Source organism: Patagioenas fasciata, chromosome 14 (genome assembly GCF_037038585.1).
Source record: "Patagioenas fasciata isolate bPatFas1 chromosome 14, bPatFas1.hap1, whole genome shotgun sequence".
Lineage (NCBI taxonomy): Eukaryota > Metazoa > Chordata > Aves > Columbiformes > Columbidae > Patagioenas > Patagioenas fasciata.
The window spans coordinates 1364506-1388666 of NC_092533.1; the positions used below are offsets into that span (position 1 = coordinate 1364506).

The following is a 24161-nucleotide window of genomic DNA, read 5'->3' on the forward strand; positions in this document are numbered from 1 at the left end:
CACCTGTCTTGGAGTTTATATCAAGAAAGAAATGATCTTGGTGTCATTTTTTCTAAGTAGTGAGGAAAAAATGCCCCAAACTGTGGGGAGATGGAGAGGCTGTAGGGTGAAGAGGGACTCTCTGGAAATGAGTCAGGAAACTGGAACGGATGACATTTAGGTAGAGGAGGGTTAGCTGTGTGTAAAACGTATCCGTAACTGTATTAAATGTATTGGTAACTGTATTAAAGTAAGAAAATAAGAAATCAGGTTTCTAGAATTACAAAACTAAGGGGGAAAGAATTATCTGGCAGTTATTCTCTTGCAGGACGGTTCCTTCTCTGCAGTTATAGTGACTGACACGATGCTCTGCAGCTTGTGACGTGATGGGTTCTGTCCCTGCTTAGGAAACAAAACTGCCCATGCTGGCGCTCCTTCCCGTCAGAAAGCTTTTCTCCTCAATTTTAGAGGTAGCCCTGCTGTCTCCTCTGGGAATCCAGATTTCACTCCTTTTAGATACTTGAACTGTTCCTGTTGAACTGAGGTTTCTCATTTTGAGTAATTGGTGCTTTCTGAGATGAAGATCTGTTGTCTGCTGGCTGTGCCAGTTCCGGCCGTGCCGCCAAGCGCCGTTTTCCCGTAGCTGTGATGCACTCGCCCCGTGCGCTCCTATCTTGGTGGTGTCTGCTGGCTCCCCAGGCTCTCCAGGTCTTGCTGCTTTCCAAGTTTCTTTCTCCAACCTTGTGGTTCAGCCCATTTCCCCAATGTAGCGAACTGTATTTTCTCCCCAAGTGCATTAGCTTGTCGTTCTTCAAGTTGTCATGTCTCTTGTTCTTACTTGATCCATGAGTTCTTGCTGATGAACGTAAACCAGGTTTATTAACTGGCAGTAGCACCGGGTGTCGACAGGAAAAAAGAAAAAGCATCTCCTTGTGCTCAGTACTGCACAAACATTGAAGAAGTTCCTGCCCTGAAGTCTTTAAGTAATTTTCTGCTGTTAGCGACTCATTAGGAGAAGTTTTCCAGCACTTCTGTGTGTCCCAGCAGCTCCTCACCAGGCAGCTCACAGCCACCTTTAGTGATCTCTCTGTTACAGTTGGCTTAGTTTCTGTGCGTGTTATAACATTTATTGATCATTTACTAGAGCGTGTCACTTTCCATGTTTGATAATTAAACAGAGTGTACTTCACTAATACGATGAACCTGTAAGGATGGTGTTTTCAGGGCAGGTTTAGTCGTTCCAGACCTCCCTCCCTGCCGCCCACAGCAGGTCCTGGCTGATACAAACACGTTCCCAGTGAGCGCACTGGGAGCGCAGGCTGGCGGAGCAACCAGGGCCGGCTCTGCTGCGGTTCTCCTCGGCCCGGGCAGCGCGGTCATTTCCCGGCAGCAGGCTCATGTTCCCCCATTATCTGCACTTGCCCAGAGCAGCTTGAACCTTCTCTTTTGGGTTGGACTCAAAACTTCGCGCAGCTTTTCGGTTCAGTGGCTCATTGGTGGCGGGACAGAAGTGCCCCCTGCGCTGTGTGTGTCCCCCAAGGCTCGGGGGGGCTCTGCTGGCGTGGGGCGTGTTGGAGGCTGTCAAACCAAAGCGGATCCCCAAACTTGTACTGTGTGCACTGTTAAGATGCACAGGCACCCGGGTTTGGGGCTGGGATTTGTATTCTCCTGGGGACGGGGGGTAGTGCTTGGTTGGATCATACACGATTGTATTTACATATGTTGTCCAATGTTAAGGAAAAAATATTGTATTTTGAATTTCTAGAACCAAACATTGGCCAAATAGTGTTTCTAACCAGTGACCATTTAAAACGTACTCTTAGGCAGTAAAAATTGTTCAGGCTCGTCCTTATCTCAGATTCTATGGTTTCACTGCGCTAAACTGCCCCATATTTGATACTTTCCTCGACAGGTGAAATTTCCCACCGTTGAACAGTCTCTTTCCCATTTGTCATTGAAGTTGAGCAGGTACGTGGGAACCTACTTGGAGCGTTAAATCACGGCTGGTGATGGGGCAGCGACATGAGACGTGGAAACGTGTTTCAAATATAGAAACCAAATAGACGTGAGGGGGCAGAGCAGATGTTGAGCTGCTCCCGTGGATCCCGAGGCACCTCCCTGCAGATAGAACGGACTCGAGATAAATTGCAGCCGCCCTGGAGCCTTATAAGGCAATGTTAGCGTAACCGGTCCCAGCGCTGGGAGATGGGAAATGAGTCCTGGTGGCTTCATCTGCCCCCACGGCTCTTCTGCTTTGTCCTCTGGTGCTTCAGGCTGGGACGAACAGTCAGAAATGTCAGAAAATGCACAACAGCCAGAAATTTCTTTAGAGGGGTCATGCTGCAAGTGTCTGTTTGAAATGCATATTTGCATTCATGTTGGTCGTCTGCGATATTTTTAATATAAATTATGCATCAAAATACTGTGCTAACGTTACTGTAACAGATCAATAGCGGCTCATAGTTGTACACCTTTGTACATTCACAAGGACTTTTTTGTGTCGGTATTTGATTTCCAAAAGGCGTTAAAGAGGTTTCAGTGTTGGAAATGCTTAAATGCTTTCAATTGGGCTTTGATGTGCACAAATGATTAAAGCGAGCAGGATGAGGAGATAAGAGTCCCCGCTTCTCTTTGTGCAGGGAGTGGTTTTCCTATAAGGGAGGGTAAAAGCAAAGAAAAAAAAGCCACATCAAACCGGGAATGAGTTTTTGTGTCACTTTACGTGTTTTGTGGGCAGAGCAGCAACCAGCGTTTCTGGAAAAGAAATCCGAAATCTACCGGTTTCGTTTTGCTGTGTCTGTTACTGTGAGCACAAGCATTTCCGTATTTAAAGAGAATTAAAAGCTTGCTTGGTCCAAGTCCAGATCTGTAGGATTGAGCCATCAAGATAAACATTTCAGAAAACATTGAATATAGGGGAACAAGTTAAAGGGCTTAATGGAGGAACACGTAACGTTAAGTTAGCAAGTGGTACTGAGTTCTGGCATAAATAATAACAGTAACCTAATGGAAGTTACTGCGTTTGGAAAACGCTTGATTTTAAAAAGTTATCTTAGTATTTTATTCTTTTCACTTCAAGGGCCTTGAAGCATAAAGATTGGCCAAGGTGAGGTGACGTGGGCTGGTATCTCCTGTCGGGTTTTGACGTGCTGGGTGGTCCCGTGTGCCAAAGAGCTTCCCTATGCTTTCGGTTTTGTGGTTTGGGTCGGTTTTTATATATTCGGGAAGCGGGGGAAGGGAGTTTCTCTTTGTTTCTTCAAAATTTACCATGAAATCCAGAATTTGCAGTTCCCGTGTAGCTCTGACCGCTGTACCCACCCTATCTATTGTTTTACAGTAATTGTGTCCTCCTGCTGCCGATGGATCAATGAGCATGGTGCTAAAATGCTGATGTACCACGGTAAAGCGCGGCGTAGGCCGCCTCGGAAAGGTGTTTCCTGGAGCAGTGGTCACTGCTGAGGAAATACGTGTGCCAATTATGTTTAACGAGGAAAAAATACAAGTGAGAAGTTTGTACCGTGATACCTTCTTAGCCAATAATTACTAGAAATATGTTTTACTAGGAGAGAGTTTTAACAGGGAGTCTTCAGCTTAAATTTGTTCATCTCTAACAACCTCCTTAAAAAAAGACTTATTTTTCTTAATTTTTTTCTCCAATATTCTCATTTTTTAAAAGGAGAAAGTTGCGTTGTTTTATGGCCACGTGACGCAAGATCCGTGCTGAAGTGGCGATTAAAGTTGTTTTCATGGTGTCGTTGCCCTTTGGTGGGTCCGAGTGTGTGGGGACAGGGCCGGGCCGGAGCCGCTGCCCCCAGGCTCAGGATGGGCTGCAGTCCCGGCTTCTGCTTGAGAGGAGTGCAGGATAAAGAACTGAGCGGTTTTTCTAGCAGGACTGTACTTTGTATTTAGAGAATTTTAAAAATATTAAGTTTTACAACGGATTGAAACAAATTGTGATGTGTAAGTAAATAGTTAATTACACCTTGGCTTGTACTCGGTAGAATTCGGTGAGTTCCTGGAGGGGCTGCCGTGGGATTCCTGGGGCGCTTGGAGCAGTTTTATCTGTTCAGAGCCCTTTCCAGGTTCCAGCTTTGTAACAGACCGACCCGCCAGAAGTGTCTGTGCAAACCAAACCTGCCTGTTGCATTCGGTGTTTTGAAATTCAACTGAATTTTGCCAAGACTTGTGCAAGGGCGCTTGTGTTTTTCTCTAAGTTTGTACAAGAAAAAGTATGGTTTTTTTTCTACAGGCAAGATTCAGCGAGCCTCACTGATTTTAAGTTCTATATATTGTTATGATTCTATGTTTTGCGGTTTCGTGTCTGCCTTTTATCTTATAGTTAAAGGTCCGTTGGGAGCAGCGGTTCAGACCCGGCTTGCACAACGCTCGGGCTTTTCATCACATGCAGAAGTTGAGTTTCTGGTAGACTGAAAACTGTTTCTAGATCTTCCGCAGAAGATTCTTTATCGTGATGATTATTAATAATTATCGTGTCTGTGGTGTAACTGCAGTCCCTGGACGGCGCTCGGGCTCCTTTGGGTGCTCAAACGCGATGGATGTGCGACCAGCCTGACCTTGCGTGTGAGGCCACATCCAGAAAGGTGAGAAAAAGCTGGAAGAACCTTGATGGGGGAAAAATACCCCCAACAACTCGACATCATTAGGGTTGAAAACAAGGTGACCTCATTTTATTAAAAGGGTTTGTATGGCTAAATTAATGTTGATCAGCTTTTCCCGAAGTAATTGACGCTATTCTAAATGTCTTGGTACTCCGTGGTTGCTGAAATGTGAATGTTTTTCTCAGCCTGCTTGCAGGGATTGTGAAATACAGGTGGTATTTAATGGGTAGGATGAAAGGTTCCAGCTTTTCAGCTCCTTTAACTGGTGTTTGTTTGGAAGCATCAACATCAAAGCTGCGGCTTTCCTGCTGAATTTCACTTTACCTCTCGAGATAGTTCTGGTTGCTTCCTCTTGCTTCCAAATGATTTTTTGCCTTGTCTGCAAATCTCAAACACTCCTCTGCCCTGGTGGGGTTTTCCGAAGTTTCACTAATATGTGCTCTCATCATCTTCAGTGTATTTCAGTTTAAAAAGCAAGTCTTAAGTTCCCAGAAGGTATCCCAGGTCTCAAAGCTGTCGTATTGTCCAAGGACTAGCGGCAGGTTTTAGACAGGGAGCAAATTATTGTGCATAGTGACCACATGAATTTGTAAACTTTGCGTAAAGTAAGGGCTGAAAACTGGGAATCAAAGTTCAAATTCTTATTCTCGCTTTTCTGGGACTCAAAATTGTGGATTTTTGAAGTCTCCAACCCTTCCCATTTTCAGGATGTAAAGCAATCCTGGCAATGCTGTACCGGCGAGCAGGGACCCCGGCACCGCCACTTCCGGCTGTCCCTTTGCGGATGCGTTTGTGTGCCACCGTGCAGGAGCTCACCTGGCTTTTTGATGCTTCTCTTCCACCCCTTTGGTTGTTCTTGTAACGGTCTGAAAACGTCATTCACTTGGTTGTGCGACTCTGTTCTGTAGCATAACCCATATAAAACATAAAACATAGGTGTTTTCCCTGGTTCGGGAGGGTCCGTCCAAGGGGCGCCGTTCCGTCCCGAAGCGCTCATGTTCCTTTGCTCTGCCGACCTGCTCTCCGGTGACCTCCTGCGCTGTCCGTCAGTCCTGACCTCGCTGCTTGTCGGCCCCTGCAGAGTCCACCCGGGACACTGCGGCGCAGAACACACAGGCAGTAATTTAACCAGATTTTTCTGCATTTTCATGGTTTTGTTTTAAACAGATTGCTAATCCCTGCTCTGCAATGCTGATAGAACTGTTAGGGGGGCCCATGGAGCCTTGAAACTTATCTGTATTTCGCAATAGCACTGTCCCCAGAATACGTATTCTGAACCTGCACAGGTTTCCCTAATTCAACTGCATCATCTTCAATAAACGGCTGCGCCAGCACCACATGGGCTGAGCTGCTCAGGCACCTGGAACCGCACCTGTGCTACCCCTGCCAATTCAAAACCTGCATTTTGCTTCAACTGCCGTGTAGAGCTGGGCACTGAAAGCCCCAAAATATTGTATTGCTCTGATACTTGTGTTGTGGAGATGCATCGAATAAAAGCGATGTTTAGAAAATAAGCCCTGCTTGAAAGAGCAAGGGAAGAGGCAGAGGTGCTATCGGTATTTACTCCATGCTCTCACGTGGGAGAGACCTTACTCCTGCGAGCAGTTCCCAAAGACCCAAGTGGTTTGTGCAGCAGCAGGATTCATCGTCTCCAACCCGATGTTCTTGTAGAACGTTGTGCAGCAGCGTGTGAACCTTGGTCGCCATAGGATGTCCCAGATATGTCCCGTGGGCCGGTGCAGGCGCATGATCCTTCGCTAGGGCTGCAGGAACTGGCGGGTAAACCCGGGTGGTGTCGGGGAAGAACTTGTCCTATTCCTGTAGTTCTGTTCGGGTGGCAGGAGGATGTGAACCTGGACATGGAGGTGACCGTTCCCATTTGCCTTTTCACTCTTTTAGTTCAGATGGCTCCTCATTCAAACATTATGTGCTGTTTCAAATCTTACACAGAGCATTTTTATCAGAGAATTTCTGTTAAGTGAATAATCCTTCCTTAATCCTAATGCTGTCGAGTTCATAACACTCCGATGTAATTATGTCTTTTATGAAAGTAAATTAATGTGAGGAAGTTAGAACTGTAACAGCGAGATTAATGGTGGATGTCTGAGGAACTGTTGCTTAATAAAATTTAAACACCACTTGTCTTGGCTTCAAAGTTTAAAGAGAAGAACATGTAGGCACAGGAATTTGGTTATTAAGTGTCTGCCCAATTCAGCTGCAGAATATTGTTGGGAAACAGTATTAGAATATGATTTAGTCAACCTGTGGGGACTTGAAAGGGCTGCATGGGAGAGTTTTGTGTTCGTGATGCTCCATCTTTTTGCACTGTGCAAATTATAGAATCTGCAGCGATGGAGAATTGAAAGGTTGAGGAAAACGTCGTCGCTTGAGCGTGAGATTGAATTGGCTGCAGTCTGGGGAGCTGAGATTTGTGTGAGAAACGGATTTGTGTGTTCTGAGTGGACGGCAGAGCTCCGAGTCCTGGCTGCTCTGCAGCGCTCTTGCTTCTGTTTGACAAGGATCTCAGGACTTGAGCTTCAGGTGCTGTTACAGGGAACATCATTGCCTTGGTTAAGAAAACCTCCTGTCCCTGGAAGTATTTTGGTGTTGCAAGATGAAGCAAATAGGAATCAGAAACCTGGGGAGCTGATGTCCCGTGAGCAGCTCTGCGTTCTACGGACAAAACCAGGGGACCCTTGTTTCTGTGTGACGCTCATCGGGGGGAGCGAACCAGGCGTTTCCATTATGGCGCAATGCTTTTCCACTAAAGTACGACATTTTAAAGAACAGGTAGCTTGAGATCTTTTGAAATCCCTTGAGTAAATGACATCAAACCAATTTTGCAAATTCTTCCTGGATGTAAAGGATTTTAAGCTATTTTAGTAGCATGTTTTAGAAATGGATTTAAAAGGTGATTTTAAATGAGCTTTATTGCAACTGTCGATGTTAGAAATCTCCTCCTTAACTTGGCTTCTAAAATCCAGTTGCTGGGTGTGAAGTTTTACCTGTGTCAAAGCGCAGCCCTGGCTTCCGTGTGCTGAATCTTGCGTGTGCCCAGCGACGTACCCATATCCCACCCCACCCTGTTTAACCGAGCGTTACACTTAGCGAGCCTCTTCAGTTCTGAGGGATGCCCAAGTCCTTTTTCAGCGTTAGTGTTGAGTTTCAGATGGTCGCTGTCATTCTTTGACCCATCATTGTGCTGCGGGGGTTTCTCAGGTAGCACACACAGCTGGTTGTGCTTGGGAACCCCGGTGCAGGTCTGAGGGATGAGATAAAATGATGAGCAGGAGGTAACGACTTCATCATCGCTTGACCGAGGCACTGGAATTAACAACGTGCCCTTGAGAAAAGTCCTGTGAAGCTTTTCTTGGCTGTGGGTGATGATTTTGGCTCCGAGTGGCGGCAAGTCCAGGCGCATTGTGCTTTCCGGGGCTTTCTGCACGCTTGGCAGCCGGGCAGGGAGAAGCGCCGGCAGCGAAGTGCGAGCGCTGCCTTCCTGGGAGTGCTCGTCAAACATTAACTGACCTGGGCCGCCTTGCCTGTATTTGATTTATTGCTTTTAAAGCTCTCCCACCCAAAGTTGTTCACGTCCAGCTCTTAATTGATGGTCTCCCTGTTGAATGTGCAGAAGGAGTCCCTGACCTGAAGGGTGGGAGAGAAACATTTATATTTTTATTGTAGAAATGAGAAACATTTATGTTGATGTTATAGAAATGAGAAACGTTGACACTGATATTAATGGTGACTCACTGGTTTGTATTTATATTGAATTATTGGTCTGACTGTGGTGGTAGCTCTGTGCTGGAGATGGAGCTGGGCAGGAGTTCGTTTGCATCCAGATCTCTAAATGAGGTGATGGCTCCAGCTTGCTGGTGTTCGCGGTGCATCCCGGTGTGAGCCCGTGCTGCCGAGCTGGAGCGGGGGAGTCCTGCCCGTCTGACCACGCTCTTCCCTGCAGCCTCCGCAAACCAACCCGGGACCGGAGCTGCACGGAGGACCCGCCGGGAGAAACAAAACCAGAATAAACACTGTGGCCTTTCCGAAAGGTGTTTTTTCCTGTTTCGTGACACATATGAATACATATTCTCTGTAAACTCTTGTTCTTAGTTTTGTTCCTTATTTCAGTGTTATAAAACCGTGAAGGTGACTTTGGCGCTTCTGTATTTGCAACGTGGTGATTGCCCTTTAAACTTTATCTGGAGGAGCGAGCTGGTTGTGGTTCGTTGTGCAAAGAGGTGTCGCTTTAGTAGGAAATGTTTTATTTTTTCCTGCTTTTTTTTCTCTTTACCGTAACTTAGAAAGGCAGAAGTTCAGACTACACCGTCACCTTTATGTGACAAGTGTTAACTGGTTCTTGGTGACACCGGAGCATGTTTTGGTTTGGCGTGCTGGTGAGTTTTTGTTGATTTTGTTGTTGTGGGGGGAGGTATTTTTTTAGTTTCTCCCATTTTTGAGGGCTGGCACGTGAGTGCATTTGGATTAACGACTGGCAGGGGCGCGTTTTGGGGTTGGGTACGTGATTTAGGGACAGGATCAGCAGCGATGCCGCACACGAGTCAGGAGCAGCGAGATGTCCCAGCTCCTCAGGTGCTCCTTGCTGTTCGTGGTACAAGAAACATATTTGAAACAAGTATATTTAGGAGGCAGTTGGATGCAGCGTTAAGGCAGTTTTTGGTATTTTTAAATGGCTTCTGGAAATGTAGGATTCCTCATTACAAGCAGGATTTCCAGCTTTCTTTTCCTCTCCTCTCCAATCGCTTTGCGTTGTCTGTGCCTGGTGCAGCTGGGTGCGCCCCGCGCCCATTGCCAGATAACGCGCGTTCTCTCTGAACACTGGTTATCGTTCAGGGCCAAATGTTGTCAAACAGAATTAGTGTTTCATCGCAGCCAATTAACCAGCACTGTCTAAATGAACTGTTTGCTTTCTCTCGCTTCTGAAACTCATTCAGGTGTTGCAGAGGTGCTTTGCAGATCCACCGATGCCCGGTTGGACAGCACTGGGTTTGGGTCCCGTTTTGAGGGTTTGGGATGAGGGTTCGCCTGCCGGGCCAGGCCCCTTTCCTTTCACAGCCTTGCCAGCAAACCTTGGTGATGTGGGTGTGTTGGTCGTGGGTTATTTGGGGTGTTGTATTTGTTTCTCACTGAACACGTGGTCCAAAAGCCCCACACCTGGGTCCTGTCCCTGGCAACGCGAGCGACAAAGCCCGAGATGATGATGCTGATGGCTCGACTGAACTCCAGCCAGCGCTGTGGCCTTTTTGGATTAACATGAAACACCAAATAGGATTTTGTAAGGTGTTGGAACGAGAAATGGGGATTGTGTTTCTGGTAGGGATGGTTTGAATGGCGCTCGACTGGCTCCTGCGCTCGGTGCCTCTGGCTGGGCGGTTAGCGGAGGTTAACGAGCACGCGTTTTGCAGCGGGAGAACGCTGGGTGATGGAAGGAAAGGGTGCGATGTTGCCAGAACTGCACTGAAGTTACTGCTTTGAGTAGAAATGTCTTTTGGGAGGAAGGGAGACCGGGAAACAACATCAAAGCTTGAGGTCAGAATATGTTGGAGAATGGGTGCCAAGAAAGGTACGTCAAGAGCCAAATAATCCCAAATATAGAGGAGATGGGGAGCGCTGATGGGGTGGAGGGTGAGACAGTGGAACTGCAGAACATTTGGGGGATGTTGAGCAGAGAAAGTATTTTAGAAATGAATGGGAGATGTGCAGCGTGGGTTGGAACAGCAAGTGATTCAAACAGCTGAAATGGGTTGAAATAGTTACTTGCCTGAGGACTTGGTGGATTTTTCTTTCCTTTCTGTGTGTGTTTTTGGTTTGTTACGGTTGGAGCAGCAGCTGCGTGCAGAGCGCGGGCTGAGCCGGACAAACACCTTCCAGCTTCGGGGAGCTCCAGGCCCCGTTCCTGGGCTGAGCAGCTTCGGGGCTCCCTGACCTCCTCCTTCCTCCTCTGACCAGAATTATTTGTTTTTATTCGTAGCAACATGAACCGTGAAGACCGGAATGTGCTGCGTATGAAAGAAAGGGAAAGGCGAAATCAAGAAATTCAGCAGGGTGAAGAAGCCTTTCCGCCTAACTCTCCCCTCTTTGCTGAGCCGTACAAAGTTGTGAGTCTATGCAGTTCTTACAAACGCACTTTTTATAGCTGAAATCATACGAGAATTTGTGTTTTAAATGTATCTTTATCTGTAAACTTTCTGGATCCACAGCTCTTTATGTCAACCAGGTATTTAAGCAGAGCTGGAAAATAAGGATGAGCCGTTACAAACCAGCTCTACTGGCAGATTTCTAATGATGTTTATGAAGTGAGGAAAGAGATGATAAAACCACGACATTTTCTACTTGTTTCTTCTGCTTTTGCTACAGTGACTCAAAACAATTCAACTGCCCATCGTTTCATGCCAAAGTGGTTTTTGGGGGGTGTTTAGCCCGTTGCTTAACTTCCTAACGTGCAATGAAAGTAATCTGGTTCAGAAAGAGAATGTTTAAATAGGGGGTTGATTTGAAGTGCTGAAATGCCTGATATGAGAGAATTATCAGCTTTAACCGGTGTCCCAGTTGCTTATATCTGATGTTTTAGTTTGTTTTGAAGGAGTTGCCTGTTTGTGATCTCATAGAGCTTTAAACCTGGGCTGCGTTTCCTTCCGGGTTTGATTTGCTCAACAGAACTGGAAAAATAACCTAATCCTGGGACAGCCAAAAAAATGCCATTTAAGATGTTCCATAGGTAGCTCCTGTCCATCTGCATACAAACCCATTTGCTGATCACGATTCAGCTGTTTGGTGGACGTAAAACATTGAGACTGAAAACTCTCCTGCAGGAGGAAAGTTGAGAGGTGATTTGTGGGGGTTTTTTGGTTTGGATTAACGACTTGTCCTCCCATCACCTTCATGTGCTTGGTAACCAAGTCCCACATGTGTGACGTTGACTACAGCTGGTTGGGCTGTATGGGTAGAGATCCAGTGTACCTGATCTGAAAACACACTGGTTGCATTAGAACGCTTTCTCATATCTCATCTTGTTGGCAACGAGAGTTGTGCCGGTATAAATGCCAATGAAAAATGACAAACAGTGGTGAGGTTGAGCTGATTTTATTTTACTGTTAATTAAAACGTTTCAGGATTATATACATTCTTCTCCAGCACGTTGTTTGCGGCACTGGTTGGCGCTGCCTCAGCTGCTCTTGCTGCTGGAATGGGGCTTTCCTTGTGCTTTAGGGAGTCACCACATCACCGCTTGGAGAGCTGAGATTGGCAATTGGAAACAACAGCAAAAAAGATGTGGATACTACTCATGATCGTAGCCCTGAAATTTAGCTTAACTGCAGTAGTTGTCAAGTCAATTAACTGAAAAGTTGTGAATTTTAACACATTATTTTTCAAAATTATTTTCACAGACCAGCAAAGAGGACAAATTGTCTAGTCGTATTCAGAGCATGCTCGGTAACTATGATGAAATGAAGGATCTTATAGGAGACAGATCGCTACAAAAGCTTGTTGGAATTCCCAAACCAACCGTACCCTCAACGCCAGATGAAAAGTCGAACCAAAGTTTCTTTGGTGATCAGAGACACAGCGCTGGCTCCCACCAGAGCAGCAAATGGACCCCGGTGGGGCCGGCGCCCAGCACGTCCTCGCAGTCCCAGAAGCGCTCGTCGGGTCTGCAGGGCGGGCACGGCGCCCAGCGCGGCGGCGCCGGTAACGCCGGCGGCCAACGGCACGACCGCGACGCCTACGGCGGCAGCAGCCGCAAAAAAAGCCAGCACGGGTCCGAACACTCCAAACCCCGCTCTTCCAGCCCGGGAAAACCCTCTGCTGTGTCTTCACTGAGCTCCAGCCATTCGAGATCCCACGGCAATGATCACCATGGCAAAGAACACCAACGTTCCAAATCCCCCCGCGATCCTGACGCCAACTGGGACTCTCCCTCCCGTGTGCCCTCGTTTTCAAGCGGCCAACACTCTACTCAGTCTTTCCCACCCTCGCTAATGTCCAAGTCCAGTTCGATGTTACAGAAACCCACGGCGTACGTGAGGCCGATGGACGGGCAGGAGTCCATGGAACCAAAGCTACCCGAACACTACAGCGGCCAGACGCACAGCGGCAGCGGTGGCGACCTGAAGCCCAGCAGCAAAGCGCATCTCACCAAGCTGAAAATACCCTCCCAGCCGCTGGATGTAAGTTGCTCTCTGATTCCTGGATTCCTAAATATAAGTCCCTTTGGGCTGGGATTTTCCAGCTTCTTGAAAATCCCAATCTATGTAACCGAAATTTAGTTTTTAGTAATAGTGAGGAGTTCTTTTAGGCAAAGAACCCTTAAACTTAAGCAGTGAAGATGTGTACTTTAAATGGGGAACCTACGAAAGTAATTATTATTTCCTTCTGCCTCTTCCATGTGAATAAGGCTCTGAGGCATTCAGAAAGGCTGCCTTAACCTGGAGGGGCGAATTTTCATAGTGTATGTCAGTAGTCAGAAGTTGGTGAAATAGCAGGATATTCACAAGTATTTCGAGGCGCTGGATACAGATATTGTCGTTACTGGGAGCTATGTTGTCTCAGACTAGTGATACTATCTGCACATGTCAGATTTTCTTTTGAAGTGTGCAGCAATTAGGAGATGTGATTATTATACCTTCACCTAGGGAAAATAAGCCAACCCTAAAGCACAGCAAACCGAGCAGGGTTCAGGGCTTGTGTCAGGTGTGCTGCATCCAGATCCGGCTGCCTCAACAGCTTGGAGTAGTTTGGTAATTCCCGAGTCGTTACGGCACAGACTGATTATAGCTCACAAGGACAGTGCCTTTCTTCATGGTGTCTTTGCATCTCCTATTTAACTGCTTGAATTGTGGGAGCTAGAGACAAGCCTTTGTTCCTGGGGCTTCAACAAATAGCAAAGTAGGATCCAGGACACAGGTAAGGAAATTGTGTTCTTATTTGTGAAGACTTGACGTGCTAATGCTGCTGCAGAGGATGGGACGGCAGCTTTGCTTCCTCCCTGCTTGTAGCGGTCAGGGCTGCAGAAGATTCATTGTTTCATAATTACTGCTTGTTTTAGGTTGATGCTGTAAGGTATGTTTGACTTGATGATGCAGTTTGTCGTTACTGTGCATTCACGCTCAGGCGTTTGAATCCAACTGTTATCCAGTGGATTCTGCCAGGAAATGGTTGAAAGCTGCCATTCTCTTTCTCTCTCTAGAAGTTTTTAGTATCCCTGATTGCCTGAGATCACTTGAACTGTCAAGTGAAAAGTAAGATTATTGTGGCAGTTTTATAGATCTCATGTATTTGCTTTTCATAACTGGATGTGACTCATACCATAAAAATACAGATCTATCCGATATTAAAATGAATGTTGATTTGCCTTGGGAGATGTTAATCTTGAGTTTTGCTTTGTAGGCATCCGCATCTGGCGATGTGAGCTGTGTGGACGAGATCCTCAAAGTAAGTTCTGTGTGCTTTGGGTGGTAACTTGTTGAGAGCACAGAGCTGGCTGAGGCGGCGCGAGGCGCTCTGCAGCTGCCTGTGTCTGTTCAAGTGGCTGCGAGTCGATCCAGGGGAGCCCTGCGGTTCCTCCCCGGCAGGCAGACGGGAGCGCTGGGAGCAGAGTTGGGTGCACGCGTCCCCTCCCGCGCAGCCTCACTGCCTCCTGTTCACGTTAACCCAACCACAATTACCTGTGTCTTCCACCAAAATACAGTCCTTGCATTCCAATAAAAGTCAGAACTTTCTACCTAGATTATTTATTTCCATGAGTCTCGTTACCCCTCATGTGGTCCCCTGGTCATACGTCCACTGTCACACAGGAATCATCACGTTCCCCTTGAGTGTTTCCACAGCTCAGCGTTTGCTCTGACCCTCAGCACCGCCAGGTCCTTGGAGCTGTGGGGTGAGCACAGGCACTTCCTTCCCAGCTTTAACCATTTGATTTTCCCCCAAACTTTATAGGTTTCCCTTTTCTAGGATTCTTCTTTCTGCCCCTGCATCCTACACGTGCTCCTTAGTCTGCAGTGATCAGACTGACTTCTGCTGCAGTTCGTGTTCAGGCCTTTCTACTTGATATTATGTCTTAACTGTCTGTTCTCATGGGTAACAATTTAAGATTCAGGTTTATATGCAAAATCATTGTTACACATTTGGGGAATTAAGATTGAAATATAAAGTTTGAAGTGTGGACAGTGAACTTAAAATTGAGAGGCTGGGTTACTGTTTGAATCGAGATGGTAACTTGAAATCTTTGCTTTAATTTTGTTAATGGCTTTTCCTTTGCTCTGGTTGCAGGAGATGACCCATTCTTGGCCTCCGCCGCTGACCGCGATCCACACACCCTGCAAAACCGAACCGTCAAAGTTTCCTTTTCCAACAAAGGTCAGTGCTGCGGTCACATACCGAACGCTGTTGAAAGAGTGACTCCTATGAAAGATCAGGATTTTTGTCTCTCTTAAATTCAATTCTGTGTAGTTCTGTGTTTGTTTCAGTGCTTTTTTTCCCTTTGTCTTGCTTCACAACACTGTTTGTCAGCAGTAGCCTTATGAAGAATGCCATCATTTTTCCTCCTGTTCATGCACACACAGAACAGTCTGCAAACACTTCTATAATATAGCTTTCCTTTTACTTTTTAATTTTTGTTTCATAAATTCAAACCTCCTTCACGATAGCCCTGAAGCCTGAAGGTGCCATTGCACCTTTTTCCTTATTAGGGAAGCTCTTGGCACCATTTTGTGTAAGGGAAGTATTGCGTTTGCTTCCGTCTCGCAAAGTGATGAAGACTGGCCGGTGAACGTTAAGGACTGTAAATGTACTTTCCTGCATAAAGTGGATTTTCCTCGTAATTTTGAAGTCCGTTAATAGCTCTATTAAATTTTCAAATACAACAAAAAAAAAAAGGCGGCTTTAAAATCTGATGTTTTGCTAAAGAGATTTTCAGATCGCTTGTCCGGAAAGATCTCTTCCTGACCTTCTGCATGCTTCATAGCTACGGAAGCAGTCAAGCTATGAATTGTAAAGAGAAATGAGCGGTGTTTGGTGGCACTGCCAGCATGGGGCGGGTTTCCAGGAGCCCTGCTGGAGTCGCCACCGCTGGGGAAGCAGCGGCAGCCCCGGCGCTGCCGCTCCCTGCCCAGCCGGGACCGGTGGCCCTGACGCTGCCGCTCCCTGCCCAGCCGGGACCGGTGGCCCCGACGCTGCCGCTCCCTACCCAGCTGGGACTGGTGGCCCCGGCGCTGCTTCCTCGAAGCGCAGCCCGGCACAGACAGTGGGGGCAGAGCTGACTCACTTGCGTTCAGGTCTCGTTTCCTGTGTCTGCTGATTACCAGTAAAAGATTTACCTCGACAATATAATGCTTCTCCAGACTCAGTGTATCTCTGAAGTGGATTGGGGTGCTCCACCACGAATTTGGCACAGCTTCAGAGTGAAGAAACGATGCTGTTTGTCGTTTAAAAGTTACCTTTATAATACTGCAGACCACGCTTTTTCTGCCCGGACTGCTGCTCTGGTGCACCACTTGCTGTTATCGATTCCTGTTTGATCCAAATTGCTCCCCAAAACAGAACAGTAAAGTATTTTAAGAAGATTTTCTCACTGAAACCTGTCTAAACCAATTGTTTTCTGTGAATGCTTTGGCACCACCTTTTCTTGGCCCAAGACTCCAGGTCCCGTGTTGTAAATGTGCATCCACAAGCCCCCGGCAGTGCAGATTCAGTGTCCCCCTGTTCCTCTCGCTGCATCTTGCTTCTCTCCAGCGACCTCAACATGCAGAACATACTATACACTTCTCAGCTTTACTTTTGAAGGCATATCTAGAAATGAATCCTGTCATCCATTTTCTTAACGCAAGATCAATATTAATCTTGTATATGTTACTTTTAGTTAGGATTTATTTGCTGTGTTAGATAAAACTGAACCTGGAAATCCTTCCTTACCTTTTGTTGTAAAGACAGAAATTCCACACCCTTCCTCATCAACAAAGGCACTTTTCTGTCTGCTTTGAAAACTTATTCCTGAACCTTTTGGGGGTGTTTTCCCTTCACATACTTTTGAACACACTTGATTGTGGGGCTCCTAGAACTGCTCGTTTCTGCATTTCTCTGGTATTTGACTCAGTTGGGGAAGAAAGCGTGAAGAAATGTGTCTGTGACGTGGAGAAGAACTCCCTAGGACTGCACAGTCATCTTGATTGAACAAAAAAGGCAAGCTGCGGTTTTTTGAACCTATCAACCTGGATTGTGTTTCTTCACCCAGTTTGCAAAAAAATTCCATTTATGGCTGCTCTGAGCCTCTTGACTTTTAGCCAGCTTGGCTTTATTTTCCTGCGACTGCACATCTTAACCATGGAACTTGCTCAGATTCTCTCTCCGCATCCAGAGCCTGTAATTTCCTCTGCCTTCTCCCCTCTGTCGTTCTTGGCAGCGGGAGCCTCGCAGCGTTCCAGCGCGTCCGCGAGCCCCAGGCTGTGCAGCACGGGTCCAGAGCGGCATCCAGCAAACAGAGCACAGCACAGCGCTGCTCGAGTCAAGCAGCGCTGCTCGAGGAAAGCGCCTTCTCTTCTATACTGTGCTCACAAGTAACACTGCGGTGTTCCCCAGCGTTTCTTCTCTCTGCGGAAGTTTGGGCTGTTTTGCCTGTACACATAAAATCGAGCTCCCTTTAGACCAGTTTTATTTGTAAGGCTGTTGGGATAAGGTGGTTTTCCCTGTGTGTAAATAGCGAGTAGCTGGAAGGGATGCGAACTTCTGAGCGGGGCCTCTCTGCATTGCTATAAATATAGCTAATAATTATCAGGAAGCCTTTGAATCAGATGCTTAAACTTCATGAAAATAGGTCAGGAAAAGTTTTATGGATGCTATGAAAAAAATGCAGATTCCTGAGTCCTGATAAAAAAATGTTATCCAATGGCCTAACACTCCATAGTTTTATCCTGTGTAGCTTTTTTTAAGCCATGGGCTTGTGGTCCAAAACTCCAAAAATACTGTTGTGTTTGTAAAAGATATTGAAAAACGCAGCTGTTTGTTAGAGGGTGGAAGGGTTTTGTCTCAATGCGAGGCAGCTCTGGTGGGTTTTGCTCCGTGACCCGGAGGTGTCTCCGCTTCTCCTCAGGTTTGCTGGGCCGCCCTGGGCGGGAGGTCCCAGGCAGGCCGGGCTCAGCACCCCATTGCTGCCACACAGGAACCCTCTGAGAAAAAACCCCTCAGATCTGACCTGAGATTTCAGCCCATAAAGGGAAATGGGTCCCATTAGCACAGTCGGGACAGCAGCCAAGCCAGTGACCTACAAACCGGGCCTCGGTGCCGGGCTGTTCTCCGCATGGCTTGTGTGTCTGAGCACAACCTGCGATTTTGCTTCCTGCTTGAGTATCTTCACTGTCTAACCTCAGCAGTCTAGCACACTTTGCTGAAAAGGGTTTCCTTCCTTTAAGTTGTTTTTAATTTCTTCTTTCTGAAGCCTTTAGAAGATACCGCTATAAATAACTGTGGAGTTGAAAGCGTAGCTTTTTTTCCTTCAATCTGAGTTTCTTAAAGAAATATGTATTCAAAGACAGAATAGCTGGCAAGAGAGGTGGAAAAAGTTGCACATTTAAACATAACAGCTTGTTAAAGCGTGTGGAGGTGAAGCGGTGGGAGGGGAGCTGGGGGGGCAGGTGGGGCTGTGGATCTTGGGCTGTGCGGCGGGAGGAAGGCGCCGGTCCCTGGGTTGGTGCTCAGCGGCCGCTCTGGAGGTGCCGTTTGGTTCCTGCCAGGTCTTGAGTCACAGTTTGTCCGCTTGTGCAGCTGCCAGTGGGAAAGGACACCCAGGGAACCACTCGTGCGCTCCTCTTACCTGTGTGGAAGATACAGCTTTGATTTGGAAGTGTAGCTGTTGCTTGCTGTTGAAGTCACAAGGCTTCTTTCCAGCTTCATCTTCCCTTTGCACTTGAAACATAGCTTAATTTTGTTTATGTTGTCCCTTCCAGTTGGTAAAGATGAGAGGCATTCGAAACACCCTGCAAGAACAGTTCCCTATCAGGTTCCCTGTCAGAATAACAACTTGTTCGATGCGTTGTTGCAACTACTTTTACTTTTGAAAAAATAGGGGAAATCAGAAATATCTAAGAGTGCTTTGCTGTGCAATGTGTTTAAAAAGTTGAATTTTGCAGATGGTCTATATAGGTGCTGCACATTGCTGGTTTGGCCGGTTGGGAGGGCTGGCTCACAGGTGTGCCAGCAAAACCTGGCTCTTGCTGAGCCGCTGTTCTGGTTCAACATTGCCGGAGCATTTGAGTAGAACGCGTGTGCGTGACTTCATGAATCGAGCCCAACGTTTGCAGTTTTTATTTCTGGTGCCACCACTTGTCCTCATTTTCAAAGGAGGTCAGGAAGGTCCTATTTTAAAAAGGCACTCTAGCCTAGAAGGAGGTTTTCAGTCACTCGGTAGCTTTTGCATGTTTGTTAAAGCCATAGTTGAGTGTTTTAAAGAACTGATAATCTGTGTTCTGGAATGGCAATACTGAGGATCATACAAGTGCTGAAATGTGCAAGGCGTCATCTTTCAAGGCTGGATTTACCACGAACAGATTGATTCTGTATCAAAGGAAGTTACATATCCTATTTTAAGTTTCATTGTCTCTCGGGCTCCTTAGTAGCTGAGGTTTATTTTTGTTGATAGGTAGTTACTGTGCCCATTGCTTGGCCACTGCGGTGCTGTACGTGTCTGAAAGAGAAAAAAATCGGAATGAAAATACATAACAGCAGCAGAGCTTTGTGTGTGTCAGGAGGGCGAACACACCAACTGCCCGGGGGAATCGGGGCCACATGAGGAATCGCTATTTCTGTTTTACTATCTGTTTTCTTTTCTAGATGTCAGGTACCATCCTTTAGGCAGCAAGAATATCTTGCTAAGGATGAGTTCTGAGATGTTGAAACTCCCAGTGAAACAAATGTTTATGATCTTTTTCTTCCTTTAGGAGTCTCAACAGTCCAGTTTTGGCACTGGAGAACAGAGTAAGTATCTTCAACTTCCTGTAATATGTTTAATGTTTTTCTTGTAACTCTTAGCGTGTCATGTTTTTAGAGATGAGGTTTTCCAGACTGTCACAGGATGGAGTCCGAGTGGAGATTTCTGTTCTTTCTCAAGTTCTAACGTGTGAAGCAATTGGCTGATTTTCTTTTGCGTTTCTTGTTGAGGTCTAGAAAGTTAAACCTGAGTTCCTGGGTTGTTACGACCTTCTAGGAATAAACAATAATGGAGTTTTAGTTTGTCACGTTTTCTGATTCTTGAAAAAGATCCCCCCTTGGTTGATCTAATTGAAAAGAGCTGAGTACTAAAGTACAGCTCCCTGCTTGGGGACAGATCAGAAACCAAGTAGCGCTTATGGGTCTGTTTCAATAGAAAAAGCACATTGCAGTTTCACTGCTCGTTTTCACTTTGTCTTTTTAAAAAATAAGAACTAACTCTCATCCAGTAACATACTCAGTAATAGCCTTGAATTCCTTGGCCAGAATGCACTTTCAGATTTTAGACAAAAGCAGCTCTTCTTTCTCTTTAGTTGTATCGTTGTTTTGAATATTACTGAAACTAATAATTCAGCACGAATGACATACCATGTAAAATTGAACCAGATTGGTGCTGTTACCTTCCAGAAGTCTTTCCACTCTCTCCTGGAGTGATTAACCAGATTAAATAGTGAAAGAAGATTGGTTTATTCCATAATGCTGAACCATAGTCTTATGCTACAGGAGCCACTGATCCGTAGGTGTGAGAGTGCAGAGGCAAACCAGTCAGAGCACACGGCCGGGTCTGAACTCTGGTTTGAATGTTCTGGGAAACGTTTCCCAGCCTCAGTTCTGGTTTCTGTTGAACTGCGCTTAGTGATCTGCCAGGATTAAACCCCAAGAAGCAGATTGTATCAGGATGTATTCCTGTAGTACAAATTGTTTTCTGGATTTCACTTCTGAATCTGAGGTTGCTCACGCGCTCAAAAGCGAAGTGGGGATGCTGAAACGAGTCAGGACCTGACGAGCTGGTTTGGATCCTGTTTCCTGTGTGTAGAAAGCAATAGTTTAATTTTGATAGGAGCAAAACAGTTTTTCACACCATTAATGACAAACTGAGTCTGTATTGGTTTAGACATCAATAACTTAAATAATTTTCTAGATTTTCTTAATGAAATTATGTGCTGTATTCTGTCTCAGCCACTCGCTCATTCAACCTGTGGGAGGCTGGGCCGGGCTGGTTGATCTGGGACCCTACGCTTGTGGCAGCATTGACAGGACTTGTTTTGCTGTCTGAGTTTTCAGCTGTGCATTTGTTCTTTCTTCTTCTAGAACGGTATAATCCTTCATCGAAAACATCCAATGGCCATCAGTCCAAAGCGTAAGTGGCTGTTAATAAAATGTTTCTCGAACCATAGTTTAAGAGATATGGAAAATAGATATTTCTTTTAGTAGAATGTGTCAGTTCTTGCACAGACACTTCAACGTAATTCTCATTTCCACTGGTTACGCACACAGACCCAACATTTTGCTTTGGCAATCCTGCAACTGGAATCAAAAGTAAAAAGCGACTGGAATATTCTAGATGGCTGTAGTCCACCTTTCACATACCTAAAAATCAATTATATCCCGTTAAAAGATTGTTTCCAAACCAAAAATAAAGGTTTACCAGCTGATCATGTGTTTAATGAAAGTGGTTGTAGATCCTGAAAACTTGTCATTCTAAGTGAACGTTTGTGGTGGTGCAATCACAATGCACGTGGTGCAGTATTACCCAGATTAAAAAGCTCACGACCTTTGGGGAGGAAATAGACCAAAAAGAACCCCCTCAGTTATTCTAGACTTAGAGTCAGCTTCCCAAAGCCCCGGAGGTGTAGGAGGATGCTCATACGCAGCCAGCGTGACACGTGGGTTTGTCCCAGCGGTGCAGAGCACCCAGAGCTGCACTCTGCCCAGAGCTGGAGTGCGAGACGGCCCAGAGCAAGAGGAGCACTGGGCACGTGTTGAACTGGGGTGCGCAGGAAGAAAGCTCAGATGAGGTTCACTAGAACAAGGAGGATAGAAAACTACTTCAGGAACTAGATCCTAGAGGCTGGTGGTTCTCTGGTAGAACAGCTGCACTGTGGAACTCAACTGTTAAACATTTAATCCTTTCTCATTTTCTCTCTCCAGATGCGAATCGAACCAGACAGAGTAAGACATTTTATTTTTGTAATCAAAGTTGTTTTTCCATAAGCACAAAGTCCCTGTACCCTGCTATATGTTTTCAGCGCATTCAGATACTTCCAGTGTTGTGAAATAGTGTGTGTTTGCCTGACTACCATAAATAATTATGGCTTTGAATAAGAATAAAATAATTACGGCTTAGAAAAGTTGGGCTGTTGCCACAGGACAGGAAACAGCCACTGGTGGTAACTTTCTGGAGTCTGTTTAAATCAGTATTCTTGGCCGTTGTGTGTAGAAAGCTGAGCATACACAAGTGAGCTCCTCCTGCTTTCGTAAATGGTGTCACATTTCCCTTCTAAATTTAACAGAATGGACTAAGGAGTCCAAGTGCTAGAACCTTATTCTCTAAAGAGTGACTTAACTTACCGTTCTTAAACATTACACATTAGAACGGTATCCTTTGGGTTTCACCCCGCAGCGCGCTTTGTGGTGTGAACAATAGCATGGGGAAATATGGCAGAATGCTTTGAAAGTAATTAAAGTGCGTGGAAAAACTTGTCTCACTTTCTCCTCTTTTAGTATGTTGAAAGATGACTTAAAACTCAGCAGTAGCGAAGACAGCGATGGCGAGCAGGTATGTTCGTTAAATCCGAGTTTGGGCCAAACATAACGAACGTGTTCACGGTTCAGCACTTCAGCCACATTCAACGTTCCAGCAGCAAACCCAGCAGCTTAAGAGGAGATTTATGATTAAAAAATGAAAATCAAATGCAATCTCTTTGGACCAACTTCTGGAAAATTACCTGTTTCGTGAAAACCGTGCATTTTGATCTGGAAAGTCTTGTTGTAGTGATTTCAAAAGGGCTTTCTCAGAACGGAGAATGGCGATGGTGTACTTCAAAACGCACGGCATGTCCTGCTGGTGGTAGAACCCCTCGTGTTCTGCCGCTCCTGAGGAGCACATGGTGTGAATGTCTGTGCGTTAGTAACTTGGGACTGTGTTTGGAATGGTAAAGGATTCCGTATCTGTAACAGGGAGTATAGCAGCGCCTCCATTTTTATCAAAAAGTCTCTTTTTTCCTCTTTGTCAGTATTAACTTGGTGCAGTTTCTGTGAGAAATGCTGTTTAGCGTGCTGCATTAAAAACGCGTGCAGGGTGTGTGGTACCCCGCAGTGATCCGCTGTCCTGGTTCTGTCCATCCGCCCTGCTCCACGCTTCCTTCTCTTCCTGTTCCCAGCCCTAGCACTTGATTTCCTTCATGTGGAAGACTTGGAAACAGCACTTTTGGTTGGTGAACTGGTGCTCCGGGTACCTCAGGAATAGCACTGTAGGGTCTGAACCATCTGATTCACAAAGATGGAAACGTGGGATTAGTGAGCGGTGGAAACAGGAACTCTGAGATCCCAATATACGGGACTCTGAGATAATAGATTTGTGGTGAAAGCTTGGAGAAAGATAACTTTTTATTTCTGCTTAAGGGCAAATGCGGACGAATTTAAACTACTGCAAGTACTGAACTAAGGTGCTATTCAGGCTAAAGAATTTTCAAAATTAAAGGCTTTAAGTCAATGCTTTGCAACTTAATTGCATGTAAAATCGTAGAGTAACTTGTAGAAGCTTCACGCTGTGTTTCTGCCTTGCAGGACTGCGACAAGACGGTGCCCCGGAGCACACCCGGCAGGTGGGCATCGCTGCGGCAGGACCGCGGGACTCGGTCCCACCGCTGGAATTGGTGTTTAGCTTTTGGCCTGTGTTAAAGCAAAAGGGGACTGGAATTTAACCAGTGATTAAAATAGCAATGTCCTGAAAATTACACTTAACCGCTTTGGGAAGGGGGAGAAAACAAAGGCTGCTGTTTGTTACCTGGGTGAACTGTGTTCAGTTGTGTTGAATCTTCTAGTAAATGTCAATTAAAATATTACATTTTATCCTCTCTACGGAAAGGACTTTTAGGAGGTGTTTGTGCCTAGAGTAGTGTTAGTTTATTTGTCCTCATTTTTGCTTTCAGTAATTCTGAACCTTCACAACACAACAGCGAAGGAGCCGATAACTCAAGGGATGACTCGAGCAGCCACAGCGGGTCTGAAAGCAGCTCAGGATCCGACTCTGAGAGTGAAAGCAGCTCCAGTGACAGCGAAGCTAATGAGCCGTCCCAGAGCGCGTCCCCCGAGGTGGGATTTCTCATGTGTTGGGGCTGTCTGCAGTAGCTTGGCGTGAATCCTGGGGTTTTAAAAGCAGAAAGGATCAATAAGTTCTCAAACTGTTAAAAAAAACCCAAACCAACCAGTCTGTGGGGTCGTTTTGAAGATGGACAATTCTTCTGCTGAAGTACCTGTTGTTGGACTTGTAACAGTCTCTATATAAACACGAGTTTGGTGTTTGAATTTGAGGTGATTTTTGCCAGCAGTTCTCTGTTGAAGAGC

At 46.0% G+C, this 24161-nt stretch overlaps 1 protein-coding gene across 1 annotated transcript in view; it reads left to right on the forward strand.

The window, feature by feature from the left end:
• The window catches only part of AFF4 (ALF transcription elongation factor 4), a 44411-nt gene that overhangs the window by 3223 nt on the left and 17027 nt on the right, over nucleotides 1-24161 (forward strand). The window contains exons 2-11 of the mRNA XM_065848756.2: nucleotides 10588-10714; nucleotides 12005-12784; nucleotides 14004-14048; nucleotides 14886-14972; nucleotides 19544-19580; nucleotides 20904-20952; nucleotides 21744-21764; nucleotides 22317-22371; nucleotides 23382-23419; nucleotides 23747-23909. Of these exons, the coding sequence (XP_065704828.1) occupies nucleotides 10592-10714; nucleotides 12005-12784; nucleotides 14004-14048; nucleotides 14886-14972; nucleotides 19544-19580; nucleotides 20904-20952; nucleotides 21744-21764; nucleotides 22317-22371; nucleotides 23382-23419; nucleotides 23747-23909 (1398 nt within the window). The 5' untranslated portion in view covers nucleotides 10588-10591. The remainder of the gene's footprint in view (nucleotides 1-10587; nucleotides 10715-12004; nucleotides 12785-14003; nucleotides 14049-14885; nucleotides 14973-19543; nucleotides 19581-20903; nucleotides 20953-21743; nucleotides 21765-22316; nucleotides 22372-23381; nucleotides 23420-23746; nucleotides 23910-24161) is intronic.